This window comes from Hylobates moloch, unplaced genomic scaffold (genome assembly GCF_009828535.3).
Source record: "Hylobates moloch isolate HMO894 unplaced genomic scaffold, HMol_V3 SCAFFOLD_18, whole genome shotgun sequence".
NCBI classification, from domain to species: Eukaryota; Metazoa; Chordata; class Mammalia; order Primates; family Hylobatidae; genus Hylobates; species Hylobates moloch.
Window position 1 is genome coordinate 31,055,049 of NW_026652293.1, and position 24,606 is coordinate 31,079,654.

Below are 24,606 nucleotides of genomic sequence, written 5' to 3' on the forward strand. Positions count from 1 at the left end.
CTCCTCTCCCTAAGCATGCAGCTCTTTGAAGTTTTCTGGATGTTTTGACCACTAGCTAAAAGAAGACAATTGTGGGGTAATAAATACTCTCTTTTTATGCAACAACCCTGTTCTCTCTCTCAATTTAGAAAACACATTTCAAAGCCGTTCCTTCCTCTAATAGAAAAAAGGCTTTGCTAATTAAGAGAAAACTGGGATCAAAACCCTGATCTCCTAATTTCCAGTCAATCTTTTTTTTCCATTTCATCACCCTGTCTTCCTAAAGCTGGGTTTCTACAACAAAATGTCAACAGCGGTTATCATCAGGTTATGGGATTGCAAAGTGTTTCTTTTTCTCTCAGTTTTGGCTTCTGTATTTTTCCAGATTTTTCTATAAGGGTTATGCATTAGCTTTGCATTAGCTTTGCATTAGCTTGGATGAACTAGCTGCACTAACAAACAAATGCAATAATTTCCATTCCTTAATTTTAAAAAAGTTAATTTATTTTTATATTCATGCATAGTCCACAATGAGTGTTCATGATCTGTGTATAAGCCTCCTACAATGAGTAATCCAGGAAATCTGTCCCTTACGTCTTGGAGCTCCTCCATCCTCAACAAAATATGACTTTTAACTAGGCTGGGATATTCTGTATTAAGCCAGAAGAAAGAAAAGTAGCATAGAAAAGTATGTGAGGGAGGATTTTATGGATAAGAACAGAAAGTAATATATATCACTTCCTTCACACTTCATTGGCTAGGACTCAGTTACAAGCCTGCATCTAACTGCAAGGAAGGATGGCAAACAAAAGAAGAAAAAGAAACAAATTCTATGAATTGCTAGTCAGTATATGCCACACTTGTATATAGATTAAAAAAAGGTTGAAGTTAAAATGGAATAAGGAAGTCAAGTCCCTCTGGAAAGCAACCTTACGCTCTCTTCCCTACGGTATTTTCACATGCAAATCTCCATTCTCCCACTGGCAAAAAGTGGCCTCCACCCACCAGGGTATAGAGAGATTGGATTTTCCTGATACAATCATGTGTCACTTAATGATGGGGATATGTGCTGAGAAATGTGTCATTAGGTGACTTCATCATTGTGCAAACATCTTAGAGAGTACTTATATAAGCCTAGATGGTATAGCCTCCTACACACCTAGGCTAAAAGGAATAGCCTATTGCTCCTAATCTACAAACCTGTACAGCGTGTTACTGTGCTGAATACTGTGAGCAATTGTAAAACATGCTAAGTATTTATGTATTTAAACATACCTAAACATAGAAAATATACAGTAAAAATATGGTATAAAAGATTAAGAAAAATAGTATACTTGTATAAGGCACTTACCATGAATGGTGCTTGCAGGACTGGAAGTTGTTCTGGGTGAGTCAGTGAGTGGTGAGTGAATGTGAAGGCCTAGGACATTACTGTATGCTTTTATAGGACTGGCAGTGCAATAGGTTTGTTTATGCCAGCATTACTGTTACAGGACCAACAGGTTCATTTGCCCACTGTGCAGCAACAGATCAATATGCCAAGACAGCAGGGTTTGTAGCAGAGAAAGAGTTTAAGGATTGCAGGGCAGCTGAGTGAGGAGATAAGAGAAACCCTCAAATCTATCTTCCTGAGGAATTTTGGGCTGAAGTTTTAAGGAGATCATGGAGGGCAAGAGGCTGGAAAATTGAGGTAATTGATTGGTTGGGGTAAAGGTGATGAAACCATCAGGATGTAGAGACTGAATTCTTTAGTGAGTCGGTTCTTTGTGGGGTCTTTTGGACTAGCTGACGTCAGTAGTTTCACTGATATATAGGACCTGAAAGAATATCTCAAATGAAAAAAGTAATGTTTCACAATGCTCAAGTTGTTGCTTGTAGAGCAGTTAAGGAGAACTACAATCTAGGCTCTGCATGATTCTGGGGCAATAGACAGCAAAAAACTATGAGGAAGCAGGTCAGAGAGCAAGCTCACCTAATGATTAATGCTGAATGTGCTGCAAGCTTGGTTTATTTTTATTTCTCCCCCTTCCTTCTTCCCTGATTAAATTTATAAAATTTATATGGATGGTTTCATCACCACAAACACGTGAGTAATGCGTTAAGCTATGATGTTGGACAGCTATGATGTCAATACATGACAGAAATTTTTCAGGTCCATTATAATCTTATGGGACCATGGTTGAATATGTGGTCCATCATCATTATGCAGCACATAATTTTATTAAGTAAGTGTGAGAAATATTTGGATGAGATGGGATTAAGTGGGCACATACTTGGATGGGAGAGAGAGCTCAGAGGCAGCGCTGTGACCTAGGTGTAAACTCTCCTTGTCTCCACTGGGGGTGTCAGCACAGAGATGCTGTCTCTTTGCCCTACAGCATTGCTTGTATCCTGAGGACAGATGATACAAGATGTGGAGGATCAAAGTCAGCATGGTTCATGTTCTGTGATGAACTTCCTCTCCCCTAAGCACACTTATCACCCTCAGAGAAATTCCTATTCCATGTACCCTCTGTAATAAACCCAGAAATACTTGTGTGCCTAGGGATGCCTCACATTCCCCGTACCTTGTTCTCCACACTCTCTAAATGAAGACTTTCATATATTTTGGAAATTTGCCTCTTACCAAATATATGGCACCTTAGTCCATTTCTTGTTGCTTGTAACAGAATACCTGAAACTGAAAAAGAATTTATTTCTTATAGTTATGAAGACTGGGAAGTCCAACAACAAGGGTCTGCATCTGGTGAGTGTCTTCTTGTTGGTGAGGACTCCCTGAGGAGTCCTGAGACAGCACAGGGCATCAAATAATGAGGCAGCTGTGTGTGATAGCTCAGGTCACACGTCCTCTTTTTTTTTTTTTTTTTTTTTTTTTTTTTGAGACAGAGTCTCACTCTGTCACCCAGGCTGGAGTGCAGTGGCACAATCTCGGCCCACTGCAACCTCTGCCTCCCAGGTTCAAGCAATTCTCTTGCCTCAGCCTCCCAAGTAACTGGGACTACAGGCATGTGCCACCACGCCTGGCTAATTTTTTGTATTTTTAGTAGAGACAGTCTTCACTATGTTGGCCAGCCTAGTCTCGAACTCTGGACCTCAAGTGATCACCTGCCTCAGCCTCCCAAAGTGCTGGGATTACAGGTATGAGCCACCACACATGACCACCCACTATGTTTCTTATAGGGGTTATGGTTTCAGGTCTTACATTTCAGTTTTTAAACCATTTTGAATTAATTTTTGTATATGGTATAAGATGAGGGTCCAATTTCATTTTTTTACATGTGAACTTCCAGTTTTCCCTAAGACATTTATTGAAAAGACTATCCTTGCTGGGCGTGGTGGCTCACGCTTGTAATCCCAGCACTTTGGGAGGCCGAGGTGGGCAGATAACGAGGTCAGGAGATCGAGACCACGGTGAAACTCCATCTCTACTAAAAATACAAAATTAGCTGGGCGTGGTGGCGGGCACCTGTAGTCCCAGCTACTCGGAGAGGCTGAGGCAGCAGAATGGCATGAACCTGAGAGGCAGAGCTTGCAGTGAGCCGAGATTGTTCCACTGCACTCCAGCCTGGGCGACAGAGTGAGACTCCGTCTCAAAAAAAAAAAAAAAAGGCTATCCTTTCCCCACTGAGTATTCTTGGTTCTCTTGTTGAAGATCAGTTGAACATATATGCATAGGTTTACTTTCTGGGCTCTCTATTCTGTTCCATTGGTCTATGTGTCTGTTTTTATGTGAGACATAAAATGTTTTGATTACTATAGAGTTGGAATATAATTTGAAATCAGAAGTGTGATGCCTCCAACTGTGTTCTTCTTTCTCAAGATTGATTTGTCTATTTGGGATATTTTGTGTTTCCATTTGAATTTTAGAATTACTTACTCTACTTCTGTGAAAAATGCCACTGGAATTTTGATAGAGATTGTGTAGAATCTATAGATTGGTTTGAGTGGTATAGACATATTAAACATTTTAATTCTTCCAATCCACGAGTATGGGATATTTTTCCATTTATTTGTGTTTTCTTCTATTTCTTTCTTCAATGTTTTATAGTTTTCAGCATACAGATCTTTCGCCTTCTTGGTTAAATGTAGTCCCAACTCAAAACATCAAAACAAATAACCCAGTTTAAAAATGAGTAAAGAGCCGGGCACGGTGGCTCACGCCTGTAATCCCAGCACTTTGGGAGGTTTGGGTGGGCGGATCATGAGGTCAGGAGATCGAGACCATCCTGGCTAACACGGTGAAACCCCGTCTTTACTAAAAATACAAAAAAACTTAGCCGGGCGTGGTGGCGGGCGCCTGTAGTCCCAGCTACTCGGGGGGCTGAGGCAGGAGAATGGCATGAACCCGGGAGGCAGAGCTTGCAGTGAGCCGAGATCGCGCCACTGCACTCCAGCCTGGGGGACAGAGCCAGACTCCGTCTCAAATAAAAAAAAATAAAATAAAAATAAAAAAATAAAAATGAGTAAAGAACCTGCATTTCTGGACATTTTTCCAAAGAAGACATAAAAATGGCCAGTGGGTATGTTAAAAGGTGCTCAACATCACCAATCACAGAAAAATGCAAACAAAAATCACAAAGAGATATCACTTCACATCTTAGAAGAGCTATAATAAAAAAGACACAAGATAATGAGTATTTCTGAAGATGTGGAGAAAAGGTAACCCTTGTACAATATGGTGGAAATGTAAATTGGTTCAGCCATTATGAAAAACAGTATGGAAGTTTCTCAAAAAATTAAAAAAGGACTATCATATGATCCAGCAATCCCACTCCTTGGTATATATCCAAATTAAATGAAATCAGTATCTCAAAGAGGTATCTGCACTCTTATGTTACAATAATCAAGATACAGAAACAACCTCAGTTGGGGCCAGGTACGGTGGCTCATGCCTGTAATCACAGTACTTTGGGAGGCTGAGGCGGGTGGATCACTTGAGCCCAGATGGATCCACCAACAGATGGATAAGTGAAGAAACATATATATAATGGTATATCATTCAGCCTTAAAAAAGAAGGAGGTCCTGCTGCTTGCAACAATATGGATGAACCTCAGCCGGCGCGGTGGCTCATGGTTGTAATCCCAGCACTTTGAGAGGCCAACGGGTAGATGGCTTTAGGTCAGGAGTTTGAGACCGACCTGACCAATATAGTGAAACCCCGTCTCTACTAAAGTATAGAAAATTTAAGCGGTGTGGTGGCATGCACCTGTAGTCCCAACTATTCGGGATGCTGAGTCAGGAGAATTGCTTGAACCCGGCAGGCAGAGGTTGCAGTGAGCTGAGATTGTGCCAAAGCACTCCAGCCTGGGCAACAGAAAGAGACTCAGTCTCAAAACAAAAAACAAAACAAAAAAAAATGTAGTACACTTTAAATACAGTAGTCCCCCCTTACCTGCAGTTTCATGTTCTTAGGTTTCAGTTACTCACAGTTAACTGCAGTCTGAAAAGATTATAGTATTTTGAGAGAGAGAGAGAGAAATTACATTCACACAACTTTTATTTCAGCATCATTTTATAATTGTTCTATTTTATTTTGAGTTATTATTACTAATCTCTTGCTGTGCCTAATTTGTAAACTAAACTTTATTATAGGTATGTATATATGTATGGGGAAACCAGTATATGCAGGGTTTAGTACTAACCTATCCCAGGTTTCAGGCATCCACTGGGAGTCTTAGAAAGTATCACCCATGGGTAAGGAGGGGCTATATAGACATTAATTTTTATTAAAAAAAATGAATGAGGGCTGCTTTGCCTATGGAGTAGCCAGTCTTTTATTCCTTTGCTTTCTTAATAAATGTGCTTCCATTTAAAAAAAATAAAAAATAATGAATAAATAAATAAATGGGGCCAGGTACGGTGGCTCACGCCTGTAATTCCAGCACTTTGGGAGGCTGAGGTGGGTGGATCACTTGAGCCCAGGAGTTTGAGACCCAGCCTGGACAACATAGTGAGACCTCATCTCTACAAAAAATAGCTGGATGTGGTGGCTCATGTCTGTTGTCCCAGCTACTCAGCAGCTGAGGCAGGAGGGTTGATTGAGCTCAGGAGGTTGAGGCTGCTGTGAGCCGTCATCAAGCCACTGCACTGCAACCTGGGCAAGAGAGCGAGACACTGTCTAAAAATAAAAATAAAAATAAAATAAAAATAAATAAATGAAGACTCTTGCCTTGGATGCAACCCCTCATATGCATCTGGCTGCTACCTAGTGCCTAGAACTCTTTCTGCCTATATGTGTTAGACACATAGTAAATGATAATTAAAGAGAGAATAAAGTTGAGGATCTAATTCACATTAAAATATAAGCAGCTTGTTGGATCTACTTATCTCAACATATCTGCATTTTAATAAAAAATTACACCTTAACATTCCAAAGTTGATCTCAAAAGGTGACATTTTACGTTCATCTACTGTTCTGTGGAAAGATAATTTGGGGCAATTGAGTGGCTTTCTTTGTGATCCCCAAAAACTGTTACAGAAGAATGAAGAGGACAAGAGCTCAGTATCTATATATATGAGCACACATCCAAATGTTTATAAACTTTTATGTCTGGGAAGAATGTATTTGCTCTTAGTATATGACCCAACATATGAGTAAGGAGTCTTTTTTTGTTTTTGAGACAGTCTCGCTCTGTCACCCAGGCTGGAGTGTAGTGACATGATCTTGGCTCACTGCAACCTCCGCCTCCCGAGTTCAAGTAATTCTCCTACCTCAGCCTTCCGAGTAGCTGGGATTACAGGCACTCTTTACCATGCCCAACTAGTTTTTGTATTTTTAGTGGAGATGGGATTTCACCATGTTGGCCAGGCTGATCTCTAACTCCTGACCTTGAGATCTGCCTTGGCCTCCCAAAGTGCTGGGATTACAGGCTTGAGTCACCATGCCTGTCCGAGTAAGGAGTCTTAAAGGATGCATTAAGGTTTGTGAGTAACCCAGGTCTTCTCTGGATAATCTCCGTGCTCAGGCACCTCTCTTTTCCTACTCTGAGCATTGAACGGGGCAGAAGGAAGCAAGCCATGAGAGAGAGGGACAAGTGTGACCAGAAGGTCCTCAGGGGCCCAAAAGCAGAGCTCCTGAGAGCACAAATTCCCACAAGTGCATACTAAAAAATATTTATGTTTCTACTTTGGCAGAACTCGATTAGTTCCCAGTGTACTGGAATGAAATGGAACAATGAGACCCACCTCACTAAAAACCTAGGCTCCTGCCCAGAACTTTCCATTCTGTGAGAGAGCAGTGCGCAGAAGGAGATGATAAAAGTAGGTATATATAGACCCAAAACTCAAAAGGCCTGTGAGGGAGAGGAGAGCAGAGAGGTCCTGAGTATTGTTGTTCATGCCTCAGTCAGACAGGCCTCTATTCCATGGGAAAGTTCATTGGTCATTTTTACCTGGGGCTATTTCTTTTCTCTTATAGACTATATCAGGCCACAGTGGTCTCCAAGGGCATGATACTCAAAGGTTGTCTCCTGTATCCTTTGTGCCCTCCCAGGAATAAGCAAAGATGTGCCAGGCTGTGGAAAATAGCCTATGGAGGATTACTAAAGATAGTGACTGGCTCCCTCTTAACATTTTATGTGGTCTTCTGTCTTGATGGCGGGATGGTGCTAATGAGCAAGCAGGTGCCATCAAGGTTCATGTACCCCAAAGAGTGGCAGCACTCACCGTGTTCATCCTCCTGACTCTCAATGGCTGTGTGGACTTCATGAGCAAGAACATGCTGCCTCAGAGGTGTGTGGGCCTAGAGAAAGGTGCCCTGGTCCTGATCATCTACAAGCTCCTGCTGCTGATAGTGTCACATGTTAAAGACTCAGAAGGGGTGCAGCTGCACGTTCAATCTCTGCTCATCTTGGTGGTGTTCCTGCTGTTGCTGGTGTTGACTGCAGAGCTGTGGGCTCCCAACATGTGTCATCTCCAGCTGATGGAGACCTTTCTGATCCTGATGATGGGCTCCTGGCTGATGCAGGCAGGCTTTATTCTATACAGACCTGTCTCTGGCTATCCATGGCAGGACGATGACATCAGTGACATCATGTTTGTCACCACCTTCTTCTGCTGGCATGTGATGATCGATGCCTCATTCCTGTTGGGAATCTATGGCTTCTCTTTCTTTTGGTATCATTGTTTCAGACCCAGCTTGAAGCTGACTGGGCCCAAAGAAGCTCCGTATTACGCAAGCACTCCAGGACCCCTCTACAAGTTGCTACAGGAAGTGGAGCAGTCAGAGAAAGAGGACCAGGCTCTCCTCCTTCCAAAGAGCTCCCCCTGAGACAGCGCCTACAGTGGCTGGCACATCATCCACCTCATCTTCCTCCTGTGGGGTCCTTAGCCACGAACATGGCACCCTCTTTGGTCCCCAGTGAAGGGAATGGCCCTGAAGGACAGTAATTGGCCCCGACTGTTGTCCCTGTAGGTGGGCCTCAGATTGCTGAGTAGATAGGGAGAGAGAAACCTGAAGAGGGGGCACAGATGGAGTTAAGTGGGAGAGGAGGAAGAGGCCCAAAGGGGTAGGAATGTGGCCAAGAAATATCCATAGCGGGAAGAAAACAATCAAAGGGAGGCCTCTGAAAGGAGGAGGGTGGAGCCCAGCAGTGATGCCCTCACCAGCTGCCTGGCCCGGTTTTTACCTAAGGAATAAAGACTTCTCACAAATCAAGATTGCAGTGATGGGTATTTCTGTTGGCCAGCTAAGGTGAAACAATGTAAACAGATGGAGTACCATTCACTTAACTCACCTGATTGAAATAAGAAGCTCACATGCATTTTTAACTTGGGTGGATTAGCATAGTTTCAAATTCTGCACATAAAGTGAAAATTAAAACTGTTTACATCATAGTTTTTCAAGTCTCTATAAACCAAACTTTCACTAAATGCCACCACATCTCTTACTCCTGACCTCTAATCTAGACAAAGCAAAGTGTTTTTCTACTTGTTTAACCACCACTAGCCCCAGCAGCAGTTTACTAGATCCAGATTTACTATATCCTACACTTGAGCCTTTCGAAATAACACTCTCTACAAAACCCATTGGCAGTCACATTTTTACTACACAGTGTCATTCTACACTCAGCCATAAATTTCCTGCACCACTTCCACCAAAAAGTCCTCCTCCAGAAAAATTCTCATAGACTCCTTGGGTCTGGAGATCTTCAGCAACTCGTGTAAATCTGCGTTGCTATTTGCCCGTGCTGCTGATACACTCTCCTTTGTTCTATATCTCATATTGCTCCTCTCCAGGAAGTTTTGCCCCACCAACTACAAGGCAGGCTCCTGAACAGCAGGGAATTTATCATGTCCTAGTTACCCATTTCCGCTGCATGTTCCAGAAGAATATAACATTGTCCTCCACACAATTGATGCTTAATAAAGTCTCATTTGCTTCAAGCACCTCCCTTTCCTGTCTCTTCTAAATGTAGTGTCTGCTATGTGAACTCTCGGAGAGGCAGCCACAGGCTAAGACTGCATCACATAGCAGTGGGTCTGTGTATAAAACAAATTCCACTGACCTGTTTAGGAGATCAGTTTACTCTGCGTATCATCCTTTACTGGACCTCTATGAGGTATGCCCTGTTGGCTTCCCAGATGTCTCCATTTTACATATAAAAAACTGAAGACTTCCATGGGTGTCTGTGCCCAAAGACTCATGGCTGGCCCGAGACAGGATAGGAGCATACACTCTGAAAGTCAAGCCCCTGCTTCTGTTGTCTGGGCTCAAATGACTTCTCTGCAGAGAAAGGTGGAGGAGTGTGACTGATGTGGAAAATAAGATGGGTAGAAAGCAGGGGGCAAGAAGCCCCACTGTGCATGAATAGAACACTGCAATGATCCTCAGGCCTCCTAAAGAGTATGTGCACGTCATACTTTCTGTCTCCATCCTAGGCTGCCCTGGGTGTGCAGAGGATGCTGGGCTTCCATACCCCTGGCAGGGCTAATGTTTTGGGTACAGGTCAGACTGGAGCCTGACACAAGATGCTTCTAATCATTCTTGTTTCTTGGGTTATGTCTAATTACTGGGCTCTTTTTCATTATTTATCATCTGAGCTCTCATTTTTTATTGCTTTTTTTTTTTTTTTTTTTGAGACGGAGTCATGCTCTGTCATCAAGGCTGGAGTACAGTGGTGTGATCTCAGCTCACTGCAACCTCCGCCTCCCGGGTTCAAGCGATTCTCCTGCCTCAGCCTCCCAAGTAGCTGGGACTACAGACATGTGCCACCATGCCTGGCTAGTTTTTGCATTTTTAGTAGAGACTGGGTTTCACCATGTTGGCCAGGCTGGTCTTGAACTCCTGACCTCAGGTGATCTGCCTGCCTTGGCCTCCCAAAGTGCTGGGATTACAGGCATGAGCCACCACGCCCAGCCTTATTGCCATTCTTGAATACAGTCATGGTAAATAATGAAGAAACCCAGAAAACACTTCCTTATTGATCTTATCAAGTCATTCATATCCTAGTTCTAAACTGCTAAGCAAATCTCTGATAATTAGTGAATTTCTCCCAACATAATACCTCATAAAATATGTCTTGCAACTAATATACCTGCATTTGTAGAAACATATTTAAATTGAGTGTACTCCCCTCCAAAAACATTCCCAATATAAGTTTAACAAAATTCAGCAAACCTATTGTAAAATATACCCGAGAAAGAAACACTGAGACAACTCAAGCCTTTTTTTTCCCAGAAGAAAAAAATGAGGGAGAAAATTGCTTTGCCAGGTTTCATAGTCCATTGTGAAATTAATTCAAGAATTAAAACAGTGTGGTATAGGAGCAAGCAAGTAACATAGGTCCATAAATGAACATGGTATAGCTTAATAGAGGCTCCAGAAACAAAAATATGGAATGTGAGAATTAAATACATATTATGAATGGTTTCTTCAATTAATGTGAGGAATAACTGGCTTTTTATTTGTAAAAACAACAACTTTGTTTCAAGGTATAGGCAGGGTTTGTTCCTTGTAGATGCTCTGATATAAAATATGCTGTGCATCTCCCTCCTAGCTTCCACTGACTGCAGGTAATCTTTGGCATTCCTTGGCTTATACCTGCATCACTCCCGTATATGCCTCCATCTTCACATTGTCTTCTCCTGTGTGTATCTCCGTGCCTTTAATCTCCTTCTGCTTTTCTCTCATAAGGACACATGCCATTGGCTTTAGGGCCCACCCCAAATCCAAGGTGAGCTCATCTTGAGGTCCTTAACTTAATTATATCTGCAAATACTCTTTTCCAAATAAGATCACATTCACAGGTTCTAGCAGTTAGGACTTGGACCTATTTTTCTGGGTGCCACCATTCAATTCACTATCCTTTCATATATAAAGAAGTCTCATGTCCCATGTCCTACCTCCGTTTGGGGCCTAGAGGCAGTTAACAGCTCCAACTATTACTCAAGTATCCCTTATGGTTTCCTTATACTCTGTCCACATCTGTAAAAGAAATACCTTTATTTATGTATTTTATTTATTTATTTTTGGGACAGATTCTCTTTCTGTCACCCAGGCTATAGTGCAATGGTGCAATCTCAGCTTGTTGCAACTTCTACCTCCTGGGTTCAAGCAATTCCCCTGCCTCAGCCTCCTGAGTAGCTGGGATTACAGGCGCCTGCCACCACACCACGCTAGTCTTTTTTGTATTTTTAATTGAGATGGGGTTTCACCATGTTGGCCAGGCTGGTCTCGAACTCTTGACCTCAGGTGATTCACCCACCTTGGCCTCCCAAAGTGCTGGGATTACAGGTGTGAGCCACCGCGCCCAGCCCAGAAGTACCTTTATTAAACCCTCTTTGAACTATCCCAATTTGGGTTTCCATTTATTTCTAATTGAAACCCTACCTGAAACACCAGTAGAGGAATTACACCGCAGGCTGAAACCTTAGGAAGAGTTCACCCTCAGACGTTGGGAAGAGTGAAAAAAGAAAACTTTCACTACTGAATTTCACAAAAGTGAAGATCCAATGAAGGACACTTATTTGTAAACATGTGGTTAATTAATGGAGAAGATTTTTCACCTCCAATCAAAATGACCAAGGGATTAATTAATATATTTAGGAATCCTAAAGAGCTACTATTTTCAAGGAACTATGCAAGGATTGACAATAAAATAATGAGAAAATGCAAATAACAATATACATAATTATATTGTAACTATGGTAATGGATGAAAAGGATAATTAGATGGTTTGGTAAGCAGAATTCTAAGATGGTCCCCAAGATTCCTGCTTTTGGTATACATATTCAGGTTAATCCCCTTCCCTTGAGTGTTGCTGGGACCAGTTCATGTAAGGAAATATCAAATCTAAGCTTAGTTACTAATCAATTGACTTTGAATTAATCAGGAGGAAGATTGTCCTGGATGAGTCTGACCCATCCCTAATATATTTAGGATTCCTAAATATATTAATGAGCCCATTAGAAGAAGGTGAATCATCAAGGATTCACTCCTGCTGGCATGGAAGAAAACTCACAGCCATGTCGTGATTTGCCTATGAAAGCCATGTGCCAAGAACCAAGAGCAACCTCTAGAGCAGAAGACTCAGTTCACTCCTGTTGGATTCCTGACCCGTGCAAACTTTGAAATGGTAAGTTTTCATTGTGTATGTTCCTAAATTTGTGTTAATTTGTTACAAAGCAATAGGAAACTAGTAAAGGTGGTGTTAAATTTTAGTAAAGGTTTATCCAGCACTGTGAGCGTAGAAAACACTGTATCATACTGAGACTTGCGGCCCTGTAACTGAGAGATTATATCCAAAATGAAGTAGGTGTACAAAGAAGAGCTAGTACTATTCTTACTGAAACTCTTCCAAAAACTGTAAGCGGAGGGATCCCTTCCTAACTCATTCTACAAATCCAGTAGTACCCTAATAACCAAAATCAGGCAAGGATACAACAAAAACAAAAAGAAAATTACAGGCCAATATCCCTGATGAACACAGATGCAAAAATCCTCAACAAAATACTAGCAAACCAGATACAACAGCACATCAAAAAGTTAATTCACTGTATTAAATTGGGCTTTATTCCAGGGATGCAAGTGTGGTTTAACATACACGAATCAATAAATGTGATCCACCACGTAAACAGAACTAAGAACAGAAACCATATGATTATCTCAATAGATGCAGAAAAAGCATTTGATAAAATCCAACATCGACTCACGATTTAAAAAAAAAAAACCCTTAAAAAAATGGCTGGGTACAGTGACTCATGCCTGTAATCCTAGCACTTTGGGAGGCTGAGGTGGGCAGATCACCTGAGGTTGGGAGTTCAAGACCAGCCTGGCCAACATGGTGAAACCCCATCTCTACTATAAAAATTAGCCAGGTGTGGGATTACATGCCTGTAATCCCAGCTGCTCAGTAGGCTGAGGCATGAGAATTGCTTGAACCTGGGAGGTGGAGGTTGCAGTGAGCCAAGATCGCATCATTGCACTCCAGCCTCATGACTCCAACAGAGTGAGACCCTGACTCAAAACAAAAACAAACAAACAAAATCTAAACATGGACAGAACACATGTAAAAATAGTAAGAGCCATTTAAGACAAACCCACAGCTAACATCATAACAAATAGAGAGAAGCTAAAAGCATTTCCCCCTAAGAAGCGGAAGAAGACAAGGATGTCCACTCTCACTACTACTATTCAACAAATACTGGAAGTCCTAGCTATCGGGCAAGAGAAAGAAATAAAACGCATCCAAATTGGAAAAGAGAAAGTCCAATTATCTCTGTTCGCCGACTCATGATTGTAGACCTAGAAAACTCTAAAGACTCCTAGATCTGATTAATAACCTCAGTAGTGTCAGGATACAAAATCAATGTACAAAAATCAGTAGCATTTCTATACCTTAAAAATATTCAAGCTGAAAATCAAATTAAGAATTCAATTCTGGCTGGGCGCGGTGGCTCATGCCTGTAATCCCAGCAATTTTGGAGGCCGAGGCAGGTAGATCACTTGATGTCAGGAGTTTGGAACCAGCCTGGCCAACATGGTGAAACCCTGTCTCTACTAAAAATATAAAACAATTAGCTAGGCGTGGTGGTGGGTGCCTGTAATCCCAGCTCCTTTAGAGGCTGAGGCAGGAGAACTGCTTGAACCTGGAAGGTGGAGGTTGCAGTGAGCTGAGATCATGCCACTGCACTCCAGCCTGGGTGACAGAGCAAGATTCCGTCTAAAAAAAATAAAAAGAAGAATTCAGTGTCATTTACTATAGCCACACAAAAAAATAAAAACTAGAAATACATTTGATCAAAGAGGTGAAAGATCTCTACAAAGAAAACTACAAAACACTGACAAAATAAACTGTAGAAGACACAAATAAATGGAGAAACATCCCAACATCCCATACTCATATACTGGAAGAATCAATATGGTTAAAATGACCATATTACCCAAAGCAATCTACAGATTCAATGCAATTCTTATCAAATTACCAACATTATTTTTCACAGAATTAGAAAAGCAATCCTAAAGTTCATATGGCTCTAAAGAAAAGCCTAAATAGCCAAAACACTCCTAAGCAAAATGAACAAAGCCAGAGGCATTACATTGCTAGAATTCAAATTATACTACAAAGCTAAAGTAACGAAAACAGCAAGGCATTGGTACAAAAATAGATGCATAGATCATGGTACAAAAATAAAGCCACATAGCAACAACCAATTGATCTTTATTGATAAAGTGGAGAAAAATAAAGAATGGGGGAAAGAGACCCTAAATAGTGCTGGGTAAACTGGCTAGCTATATGCAGAAGAATGAAACTGGACCCCTATCTCTCACTATATACAAAAATTAAAAGGAAATGGATTAAATACTTAAATGTAAGACCTGAAACTATAAAAAAAAAAAACCTAGAAGGACACCTAAAAAAAAAAACTCTTCTGGAAATCAGCCTAGCCAAAAAATTTATGATAAAGACTCCAAAAGCATTTATGCAATAAAAATAAAAATAGACAATGGGACTTAAACTGAGATGTTTTTGCACAGCAAAAGAAATCAACAAGATAAACAGACAACCTACATAACGGGAGAAAATATTTACAAATTTTGCCTCCAACAAAGGACTAATATCCAGAATCTACAAGAAACTCAATTCAAGAAGAAAAAAATGAACAATTCCATTAAAAACGAGGCCAAGGACATGAACAGACATTTCTCAAAAGAAGAAATACAAGTGATCAACAAACACCCGAAAAAATGATCAACATCAATAATCATCAGAGAAATACAAATTAAAACCTAACCGAGATACCAACTCTCAGCAGTCAGAATGGCTTTCATTAAAACATCAAAAAAAAAACAAAACCCAGATGTTTCCTTTTCTTTTATTTATGTTTTTATTATTATTAGTTTTGAGACAGGGTCTCACCCTGGAGTGCAGTGATATGAATACAGCTCACTGTAGCCTAGAACTCCTGGGCTTAAGTGATCTTCCTTGCCTCAGTCTTCCTAGTAGCTGGGACCACAAGTGAGCATCAACACACAAGGGTATTTTTTATTTTTTATTTTTTGTAGAGGTGAGGTCTTGCCTTGTTGCCCACAGCCAGTTTCGAATCCTATGCTTAAACTATCCTTTCACCTTGGCTTTCCAAAATGCTGGGATTACAAGTGTGAGTTACCTCGCCTGTCCAAGAAATAACAGATATTGGTGAGGATGCGGAGAAAAGGGAACACTTGTACACTGCTGGTGGGAATGTAAATTAGTTTGACTTCTATGGAAAACACTATGGAGATATTTCAAAGAACTGAAAACAGAACTACCATTCAACCCAGCAATCCCACTACGGGCTATCTACCCAAGGAAAAGAAAGCATTATATAAAAAGACACCTGCACTCGTGTTTATTGAAGCACTATTTACAAAAAGCAAAGTAGTGGATCCAACCTAAATGTCTACCAACAGTTTATCAGAAAATGTGGTATATATACACCATGGGATACTATGCAGCCATAAAAAAGAACAAAATCATGTCCTTTCCAGCAACATAGTTGGAGTTGGAGGCCATTATCCTAAGTGAACTGACACAGAAGCAGAAAATAAAATATTGCATGTTCTCAATTACAGGTGGGAGTTTTCTCCATCTTTATGTCCATGAGTACCATTGTTATTAAACAAATGATACTCACGGACATAAAGAGAGAGAAAATAGACTCTGGGGACTCCAAGAGATGGGGGGTAGGGAGATAGGGTTTAAAAATTACCTCCTGGGTATGATGTCCAATATTAGGTGATGGGTACACTAGAAGCTCAACCCCCACCATGATGCATGTAATACCCTTGTCTGATATAACAAACAAGTACCCCTGAATCTAAAATTTAAAGAAAAATAATAAAATGAAGCAGATACTGTTGAGAAGCAGCAGCTTCACAGCCATTTACTTCTTGTGCTCTGGGTCTATAGTCATGAGGAAGCCTTTGTGAACTTAGGTTCCTGGGCCCCAGAAAGCAGATGACTTAGACAGGGCACATAAATATTGTAGACCTGAGATAGTGAAGGCAGAGGAGAGGATTGGGTGGGAATAATTAGCTTAACCCTTCAGGTAGTTGGTCATAATTGATGGCCAGGAGTTGCATTTATACGAGCTTCCCGTGGTCCTCTTAGAGAAACGGTAGACAGCATGTATTAACTAACTGATTTAAAGAGATAAACCTTTCCATCTTATTGGCTTAACACAATAGAAGGTTATTAATCCCTATACATAAAGTTGAATGCCAGCATTCCTAGTTGGCAGAGAGCCTTCCACATAGTCTTTCAGAAGTCTTTCAAAGACCCATCCTGTGTCTTTGCCCTTCTGCAGAGCCCCCCAGTTCTCTATGTTCAGCCAACAGATATGAAAGAAGAAATGGGGATCAGGAGGGAGGCCTCCATGGGCCATTCCTTGAAGTGAAATACAGCACTTCTACACACATTCCATTGGCTCAAGCTCAGTCTCTGAGAGGCTGGGAAATGTAGTCCCTGCCTGGGCAGCCCCCTTCCACCGCTCTACCTGTGGAAGGGAGTGAGACTTTTTGGTGGTCACATAGCTGTGTTTTCCACATGAAACTTGAAGTTTAGGGGGATTCCCAAACTGCAGAATGAAGAATCCTGAACAAAAGGAAGTAAAGGTTAACTCCTAACTAGGGGATGCATATTCTGGTTTGAAAGAAAAATGATCTTGGAAAAACAGATTCAGGGAGCTTGAGTTCTGTCCTCAGCCACGGGTTATGAGTCCATAGCATGGTCATAAGAGAAGACATAGGAATAACAGAGGTAGGGGTCAAGTGCAGTGGCTCACACCTATAAACCCAGCACTTTGGGAGGGCAATGGGGTGCAGATCACTTGAGGTCAGGAATTCAAGACTAGCCTGGCCAACACAGTGAAACCCTGTCTCTACTAAAAACACAAAAATTAGCTGGTGTGGTAACACATACCTGTAGTCCCAGCTACTTGGGAAGCTGAGGCAGGAGAATTGCTTGAATCCAGGAAGCGTAGGTAGCAGTAAGCCGAGATTGCACCACTGCACTCCAGCCTGGGCAACAGAGTGAGACTCCATCTCAAACCAAAAAAAAAAGGAATAACAGAGGTAAGGTGAGTATGTGCTTCCATCTTGCCAAAAGTTTCCATAAAAAAAGAAGTTTGCAGCTATTGAAATGCAATTGTTGAAAAGCACCTGAAACCAATTATACAAATGATGAAAACGAAGTCGTGGTTATGCAATGGAGGTATAAAGCTCACATTATACACAATTTTGAAGAGAAAAATTATGAGCTAGTGTGCCAGGTGAAATCAAGGATATATGACTCTTTTTTTTTTTTTTTTTTTTTACAGAGTCTCACTCTGTCGCCCAGGCTGGAGTGCAATGGCACGATCTCAGCTCACTGCAATCTCCACCTCCCAGGTTCAAGCAATTCTCCTGCCTCGGCCTCCCAAGTAGCTGGGATTACAGGCACCCACCACCACGCCCAGCTAATGTTTTGTATTTTTAGTAGAGACGGGGTTTTGCCATGTTGGCCAGGCTGGTCTCAAACTCCTGACCTCAGGTGATCTACCCGCCTTGGCCTCCCAGGTGTGAGCCACCGTGCCCAGCCAAAGGATATATGACTCTTGAACTAAAAAATTAGAATGTTGCTTTCCATATCTTTTATTTTTTTCTCTTTGTCTTTTCTTTTTCTTTTCTGATTTAATTTTTTTGCTGTGCCTCCACCTGAGTGCCCGGGCCAGTGGTGCAGGCGCAGGCAGCAGCAAGTTTTCCAGCTCTTACAAGCCTTGTTTTGGTAAGTCAGTGACAAATCCCAAGGCTTAGTAACCCTTACTTGAAACAAGATGAAAGTTTGAAACATGAGCAGATGAGCTATCTCTGACCTTGTTCTGATTTCCCTGGACCCACTCTATGTATGACCCTCTCAAGCCTCCAGCCTTCTGACCTTGTCTTCCTAAGGTGTACTTGGCTTTGCCGACGATGCCCCTCCTAAACAGAGTTAAATTAAAATATGCCTTTGAAAAACATCATAGTCTGTGGGAAAAATCCCAAGGTCATTAAGAAGTTTATAGTATAGTGCTCTAGATGCCATTTCTGATCAAACTTCTACCTCTTCAATGAACTGCTTCTTTCACTGAAACTTTAAAATGGATATTTCCCTCAATAGGTCATTCGATCCCATCCAATATCTGTGTAATCCAACATGGTAGTCATTAATCACACGTGGCTATTGAGAACCTGGAATAATATTGAGAATAATAATAATATTAAGATGATAATAATAATAATATTGAGAACTTGTCTAAATTGACATGGGCTGTAAGAGTGAAGTACACACTGGAGTTTGAAGATTCTGTATGAAATAAGAAATACAAAATACTTCATTTAGGCTGGGCATGGTGGCTTATGCCTGTAATCCCAGCACTTTGGGAGGCCAAGGTGGGTAGATCACTGGAGGCCAGGAATTTGAGACCAGCCTGGGTAACATAAGGAGACCCTGTCTCTGCACAAAATTTTAAAAATTGGCTGGTGTGGTGGTGTGTAACTGTAGTCCTAGCTATACAAGAGGCTGAGGCTCTTGAATAGCTTCAGCACAGGAGTTTGAGGCTTCAGTGAGCTGTGTTCGCACCCCTGCACTCCAGCTTGGGTGACAGAGTAAGACCCTGTCTCTTCAAAACAAAACAAAATAAAACAACTTGTGACTCATGCCTGTAATTCCAGTGCTTTGAGAGGCCAAGGTGGGTGGATCGCTGGAGGCCAGGAGTTCGAGACCAGCCTGGCCACCATGGTGAAACCCCATCTCTACTAAAAATACAAAAATTAGCTAGGCGTGGTGGCACATACCTAATCCCAGGAGTTGGGAGGCTGAGGCACAAGAATTGCTTGAACCTGGGAGATGGAGGTTGCAGTGAGCTGAGATTGTGTCATTGTACTCCAGCCTGGGTGGCACAACAAGACTCTGCCTCAAAAAAAAAAAAAAAAAAAAGTAATTCGTAACTTTTATATTAATTACATTTTGAAATAGTATTTTTGATATATTGGGTCAAATCTCATTAAAATCATTTTCACCTTTTTTATACTTATTGAATGTGGGGGTTGGAAAATTTAAATTTACATGTGACGTTTGATTTCTATGAAACAGAAGTAGCCTAAAAAGTAGTCTAAATAGTTCCCTAATGTGTGTGTGTGTGTGTGTGTGTGTGTGTGCATGTGTGTGTAGAGGTGTTGTGCCTTTAACTAAACAGTAAGCTCCTAGATGGAAATAATTTGTCTTTATACTCCTTTATAAGCCCTGCAGACTCAGAAGGGTCCACAGCAGTTAGGAAATCCAATGTTTACTGGGTTCCTGAGGACATTCTTGAGTACTCTGGCATTTCATGATGCCAGACAAAAGGCAGTGGTTGTACCTGGGGTCCCTCAGGAATGTGGGGCGGCAAGTGGGGAGGCAGGTCTGGGGGGAGTCTCGCCGTGGAGCAACTGGGCAAGGAGGGACCTCCTGGACGCCCATGGTCAAGCAACTTTTTGGAAACTCAGTTTCCCATTGTTTAGGAAAAACTTTTAAACTGTGTTTTTCCTCTACTCTCACACCACAGAATTCAACACGAAAGACTTCTGTAAGCAAATTTGGGGGTTTTCCTTCACACATATCAACTGGCAGACACCAGCAGGGTGTTGGTAATTAAATTCCAATACTATTTACCTGGAGATAGCGTCAGATCCCACAGAGTGAGGGTTCAATCCCCAAAACTGCCCCCTCCAACAGCAGTTGCAAGTACTGGCTTTCAGAACTTCTGACGACCAACTTTAAGTTGGGGTTCCCATAACCCTCTCTTTGGATTTGATTAATTTGCAAGAGCAGCTCACAGAACTCAAAGAAACACATTTGCCAAGTTACTATAAAGGATATTGCAAAGAATACAGATGAAGAAATGTGTAGCGTGAGGTATGGGGGAAGGGGCACAGAGCGTCCATGCCCTCCATAGGTGTGCCATTCTCTAGGAACCTCCACCTGTTCAGCTACCTGGAAGCTCTCCCAACACTTCTTTGGCTTTTGAGTTTTGTTTTTTTTTTTTTTGAGATGGAGTCTCACTCTGTCGCCCAGGCTGGAGTGCAGTGGCATGATCTCAGCTCACTGGAACCTACACTTCCAGGTTCAAGCAATTCTCCTGCCTTAGCCTCCTGAGTAGCTGGGATTACAGGCATGCACCACCTCGCCCAGCTAATTTTTGTATCTTTAGTAGAGACGGGGTTTTACCATATGTCCAGGCTGGACTCGAACTCCTAACCTCAAGTGATCTACCCACCTTGGCCTCCCAAAGTGCTGGTATTACAGACGTGAGCCACCACTCCCAGCCCTTTGGGCCTTTTAAGGAGACTTCATTGATTGTCCATGAATGATGCATGGACAACTATGTCAAAATGTGATTGGACAAAAAGGGTATGATGGAAATCCAGGAAGGCCTGTCTGTTCAGATTCTTCTTGGTCTCTCCATGCAGCATTCCTTCCTCCAGAGTATGGGGCACGACCCTCTCTGGAATGAAGGTCTTATGACCTGCAATCAGATTAGGGTCCTGCCTTGGGCAAGTGAAAAGAGAGGAGGAGAAGGTCAGAGAGAGAGAGTCTTTTTCCTGAGGTCTGCTTCTGAAGCCTAAAATGCTCCCAATATTAAGACAAAAGACTGTATCAGGGTTAAGGGAGATATGAGCTAGGAGCCATGGACAAAAACCAACATGTATATAATCATAATATCACACCCATGAAACAGCTTTCCAGGTACTTCGTGTCCACAGACTCTGGAGCTGTCTGGCAGTTCTGCTAATCATTCACCACCTTTGGCTCCTTGCTCAGCTGCTTGTGGGCAGTGTCTGGTTTGGAATGGGCGATTCCTATCTTCAAAGTCCTGGAATCAGGATGTTCATGTTTTAATGAACTATGTGCAGCCTTGATGTCTGGCCAAGGCAGAGGACTGAACATCCCAGACAGGAACGTAAGTGGGGCTGCATGTCCTGCATTCATGCCACATTCAACCTCCCATTGCTGTTGAGTCAGTGCTGCTGTTCTCCCTCCTCTTCTGACCACTGGTGCCCAGCTCTCAGCTGCCAGGAGCAGCTATAGAAATGAGTGTGAGAGCCGGAATAAGCTCTGCTACTTCCACCTTGTGTGGACCACAAACCTGAGATTCAAGAAGCAATATTAAGAGTAACCATTGTGATAGATGCCATATACTGCACCCCCCCCCCACCACATCACCAAAAAAGAGTGACCAAATGCATTTATTCTTGAGGCCTGAACACCATGACTGCCTGCTTCTCCCAGGACAAATCCAAGAACCAAGGAGAGTCCCTGAGATTCTCTTCTTTGTGATTCATTCAGAAGTACTGCTCTTAGATTTTCTCTTTGAATCTCCTTCCTCTGAGTATTCAGGTCTATAGTGCTTCCATGTATTTTGATAGTTCACCAAAAGGGAGAAGGAGACAGGAGACAAACATGCTCACCTCTGTGTCACAACATCTATGCCTTTTTATTTTCACTGTAGGAAAATAGATAAGGGTATGAAACTCAGGAAATCAAGAGAAAACTAGAACTAGAACCCAGATTCTGACTTCACATCAATGTATTTTCTGCTTCCTCATGCTGCCTTCTGAAGACTGTCTCTACACCTCACTGGTGACAATGGTCACCTCCAGGTTGTGGGATTACAGATTTTTTATTCTTTTGAGATGGAGTTTCACTTTTGTTGCCCAGCCTGGAGTACAATGGCACGATCTCAGCTCACTGCAACTTCCATCTCCCGGGTTCAAGCAATTCTCCTGCCTCAGCCTCCCAAGTAGCTGGGATTACAGGCATGTGCCGCCATGCCCGGTTAATTTTGTATTTTTAGTAGACACGAGGTTTCATCATGTTGGTCAGGCTGGTCTTGAACTGCTGACCTCAAGTGATCCACCCACCTTGGCCTCCCAAAGTGCTGGGATTACAGGTGTGGGCCACCACACCTGGCCTTACAGGTGATTTTTAATGTTCTTTTTGCTTATATAATTTATGTTGTATTGACGGGATGTGGAAAGAAACAAAACGGAGAGAAAGAAAAAGAAAGAAAAAAGAAAGAAAGAAAGAAAGAAAGAAAGAAAGAAAGAAAGAAAGAAGGGAGGGAGGGAGGGAGGGAGGGAGGGAGGGAGAGAGAGAGGAAGAAAGAAAGAAAGAAAGAAAGAGAGAGAGAGAAAGAAAGAAAGGAAGAAAGGAAGGAAGGAAGGAAAATAAAAGAAAGAAGAAGGAAGGAAGGGAGAGAAAGAAAGAGAAAGAAAGAGAGAAAGAAGAAAGAAAGAGAGAGAAAGAAAGAAAGAAAGAAAGAAAGAAAGAAAGAGAAAGAAAGAAAGAAAGAAAGGCAGGCAGGTAGGCAGGAAGGGAGGGAGGGAGGGAAAAAAGGCTGGCACAGTGGCTCATACCTGCAATCCCAGCAGTTTGGGAGGCAAGGCAGGAGGATCACTTGAGCCCAGGAGTTCAAGACCAACCTGGGCAACAAAGTAAGAATCTGTCTTTAAAAAGAAAAAAAGAAGAAAAAAACCTGATTCTTCTACAATGACTCTCTATTAATTCTATAAGAACATCTAAAAATTAAAGTTTAAGCAAAGTAAATTACTTCAGAAAGCAGAATTAAGTTTTGTTTTTATAGCCTACCTTCACATTCCACTCCCCAGCCACACCAGATCTCACAACTGCAAGAAGTATGAATTATTGCCACGCTCAACTGCAGAGAGAGAGATATCTAATTTTTCTGGCATAAAGTGGGCTTGAGAAAGTGTAAGGTAGGCATTTGGATGGGAGAGTGGGCTCAGAGGCAGCACTGTGCCCTGTGTGTAAACTCTCCTCCTCCGCACTGGGGGCGCCATCAGCACACAGGTGTTGCCTCTGCTTTATAGCATTGCTTGTAGTGTGAGCATGGATGATTACGCAGAGGACTAAGTCAGCAAGGTTCATCATCTGCGATGAACTTCCGCTCGCCTCAGCACACCTATTTGCCCTCAGAGAAACTCCTGCTGCAGGGACCCTCTGCAATAAACCCAGAACCACTTGTGTGCCTGGGGATGCTTCGCATTCCCTGTACCTTGTTCTCCACCATTCCCCTTTCTCAGGCTCAGAGGGCTGTTACCTAATACCTAGAACTCTGTCCTCCTAGATGTATTAGACATTCATCAAGTAATCACTGAGAAAGGAAGCTGGTGGCTATTTCACATTAAAATATCAGTGGCCAATACCAGCTCACTAGGGTGATTCCTCTCAGTGGTATCTCCATTTTCAGGACTCATCTTACTTCCTTGTATCAGTTAGGGATGGCTGATGGAAGCAGAGCAATGGGATATGGATGCCTGATAGAAACTAGACTACACATGGGATCTGGTGACAACATCTACGGAAAGCTGTTTTCTCTCTGCTGTGTGGGGGACCTGAAGTCATTTCAGGTTGAGGTGGCAGCAGTCAGCAAGAGCCATATTATATGAACGAGGGAAGACCAAAGACAAACCAAAACCAGAACCTACCAGGACAAACTGGAGACCACGTCCTCCTCTCCCTATCTCATACCTCAATGGCAGGCAACCTGCAGAAATAGCTCGGGGCAGCTCTAGGCCTGGCTGCTGCTCATCTGGGAGGTGAGCCCGCAGAACAGTGACACAATGCATGAGCTACAGCAGTACCCAGCATCCTACGCCTTCAGAGTATTCTTAGGTTGCTGCTTCACTTCCGCCTTCAGATTCTCATGTAAATTCCACCTGTAGACATACCTAATTTGGAACCACATTGGGAAGGAGATTCCGGGTTTCAAGCTCAGTCATGCTGACACTACTACAAAATCACCACAGCCCCTACAATCAATACCCAGGGGTGGCTTTTCAGATTCATCTCCTGGCCAGTAGAAATTTTGAAGTGGTGGTGGTTGGCAGAATGTGAGCGGGTAACGGGGGGATGCTGAAGGGGGTTTTCTTGGAGGTCTTCAAGATGTGTCTATCACAGATAAGTAGAAAAGCCAGATGGGTGCTAAATATACTATATATCCAAATGTTCAAAAGTATGTATCCCTAAAGAAAATGTCTGACTTTACAATTGGACCAAAATAATGTGTAAGAAGGACTGAAGCATACTCAAGAGTTTCTGAGTGTCCATGTTGTGCTAGATACCGTC

General features: G+C 42.2%; 1 protein-coding gene across 1 annotated transcript; it reads left to right on the forward strand.

Moving 5' to 3' along the window:
* Positions 1 to 7,428: 7,428 nt before the first annotated feature.
* LOC116457407 (transmembrane epididymal protein 1-like) lies at positions 7,429 to 8,249 on the forward strand. The gene is given in 2 exon segments (XM_032136605.1): positions 7,429 to 7,639; positions 7,642 to 8,249. Coding segments are annotated over 2 exon segments (819 nt in total).
* The last annotated feature ends 16,357 nt before the right edge of the window (positions 8,250 to 24,606 follow it).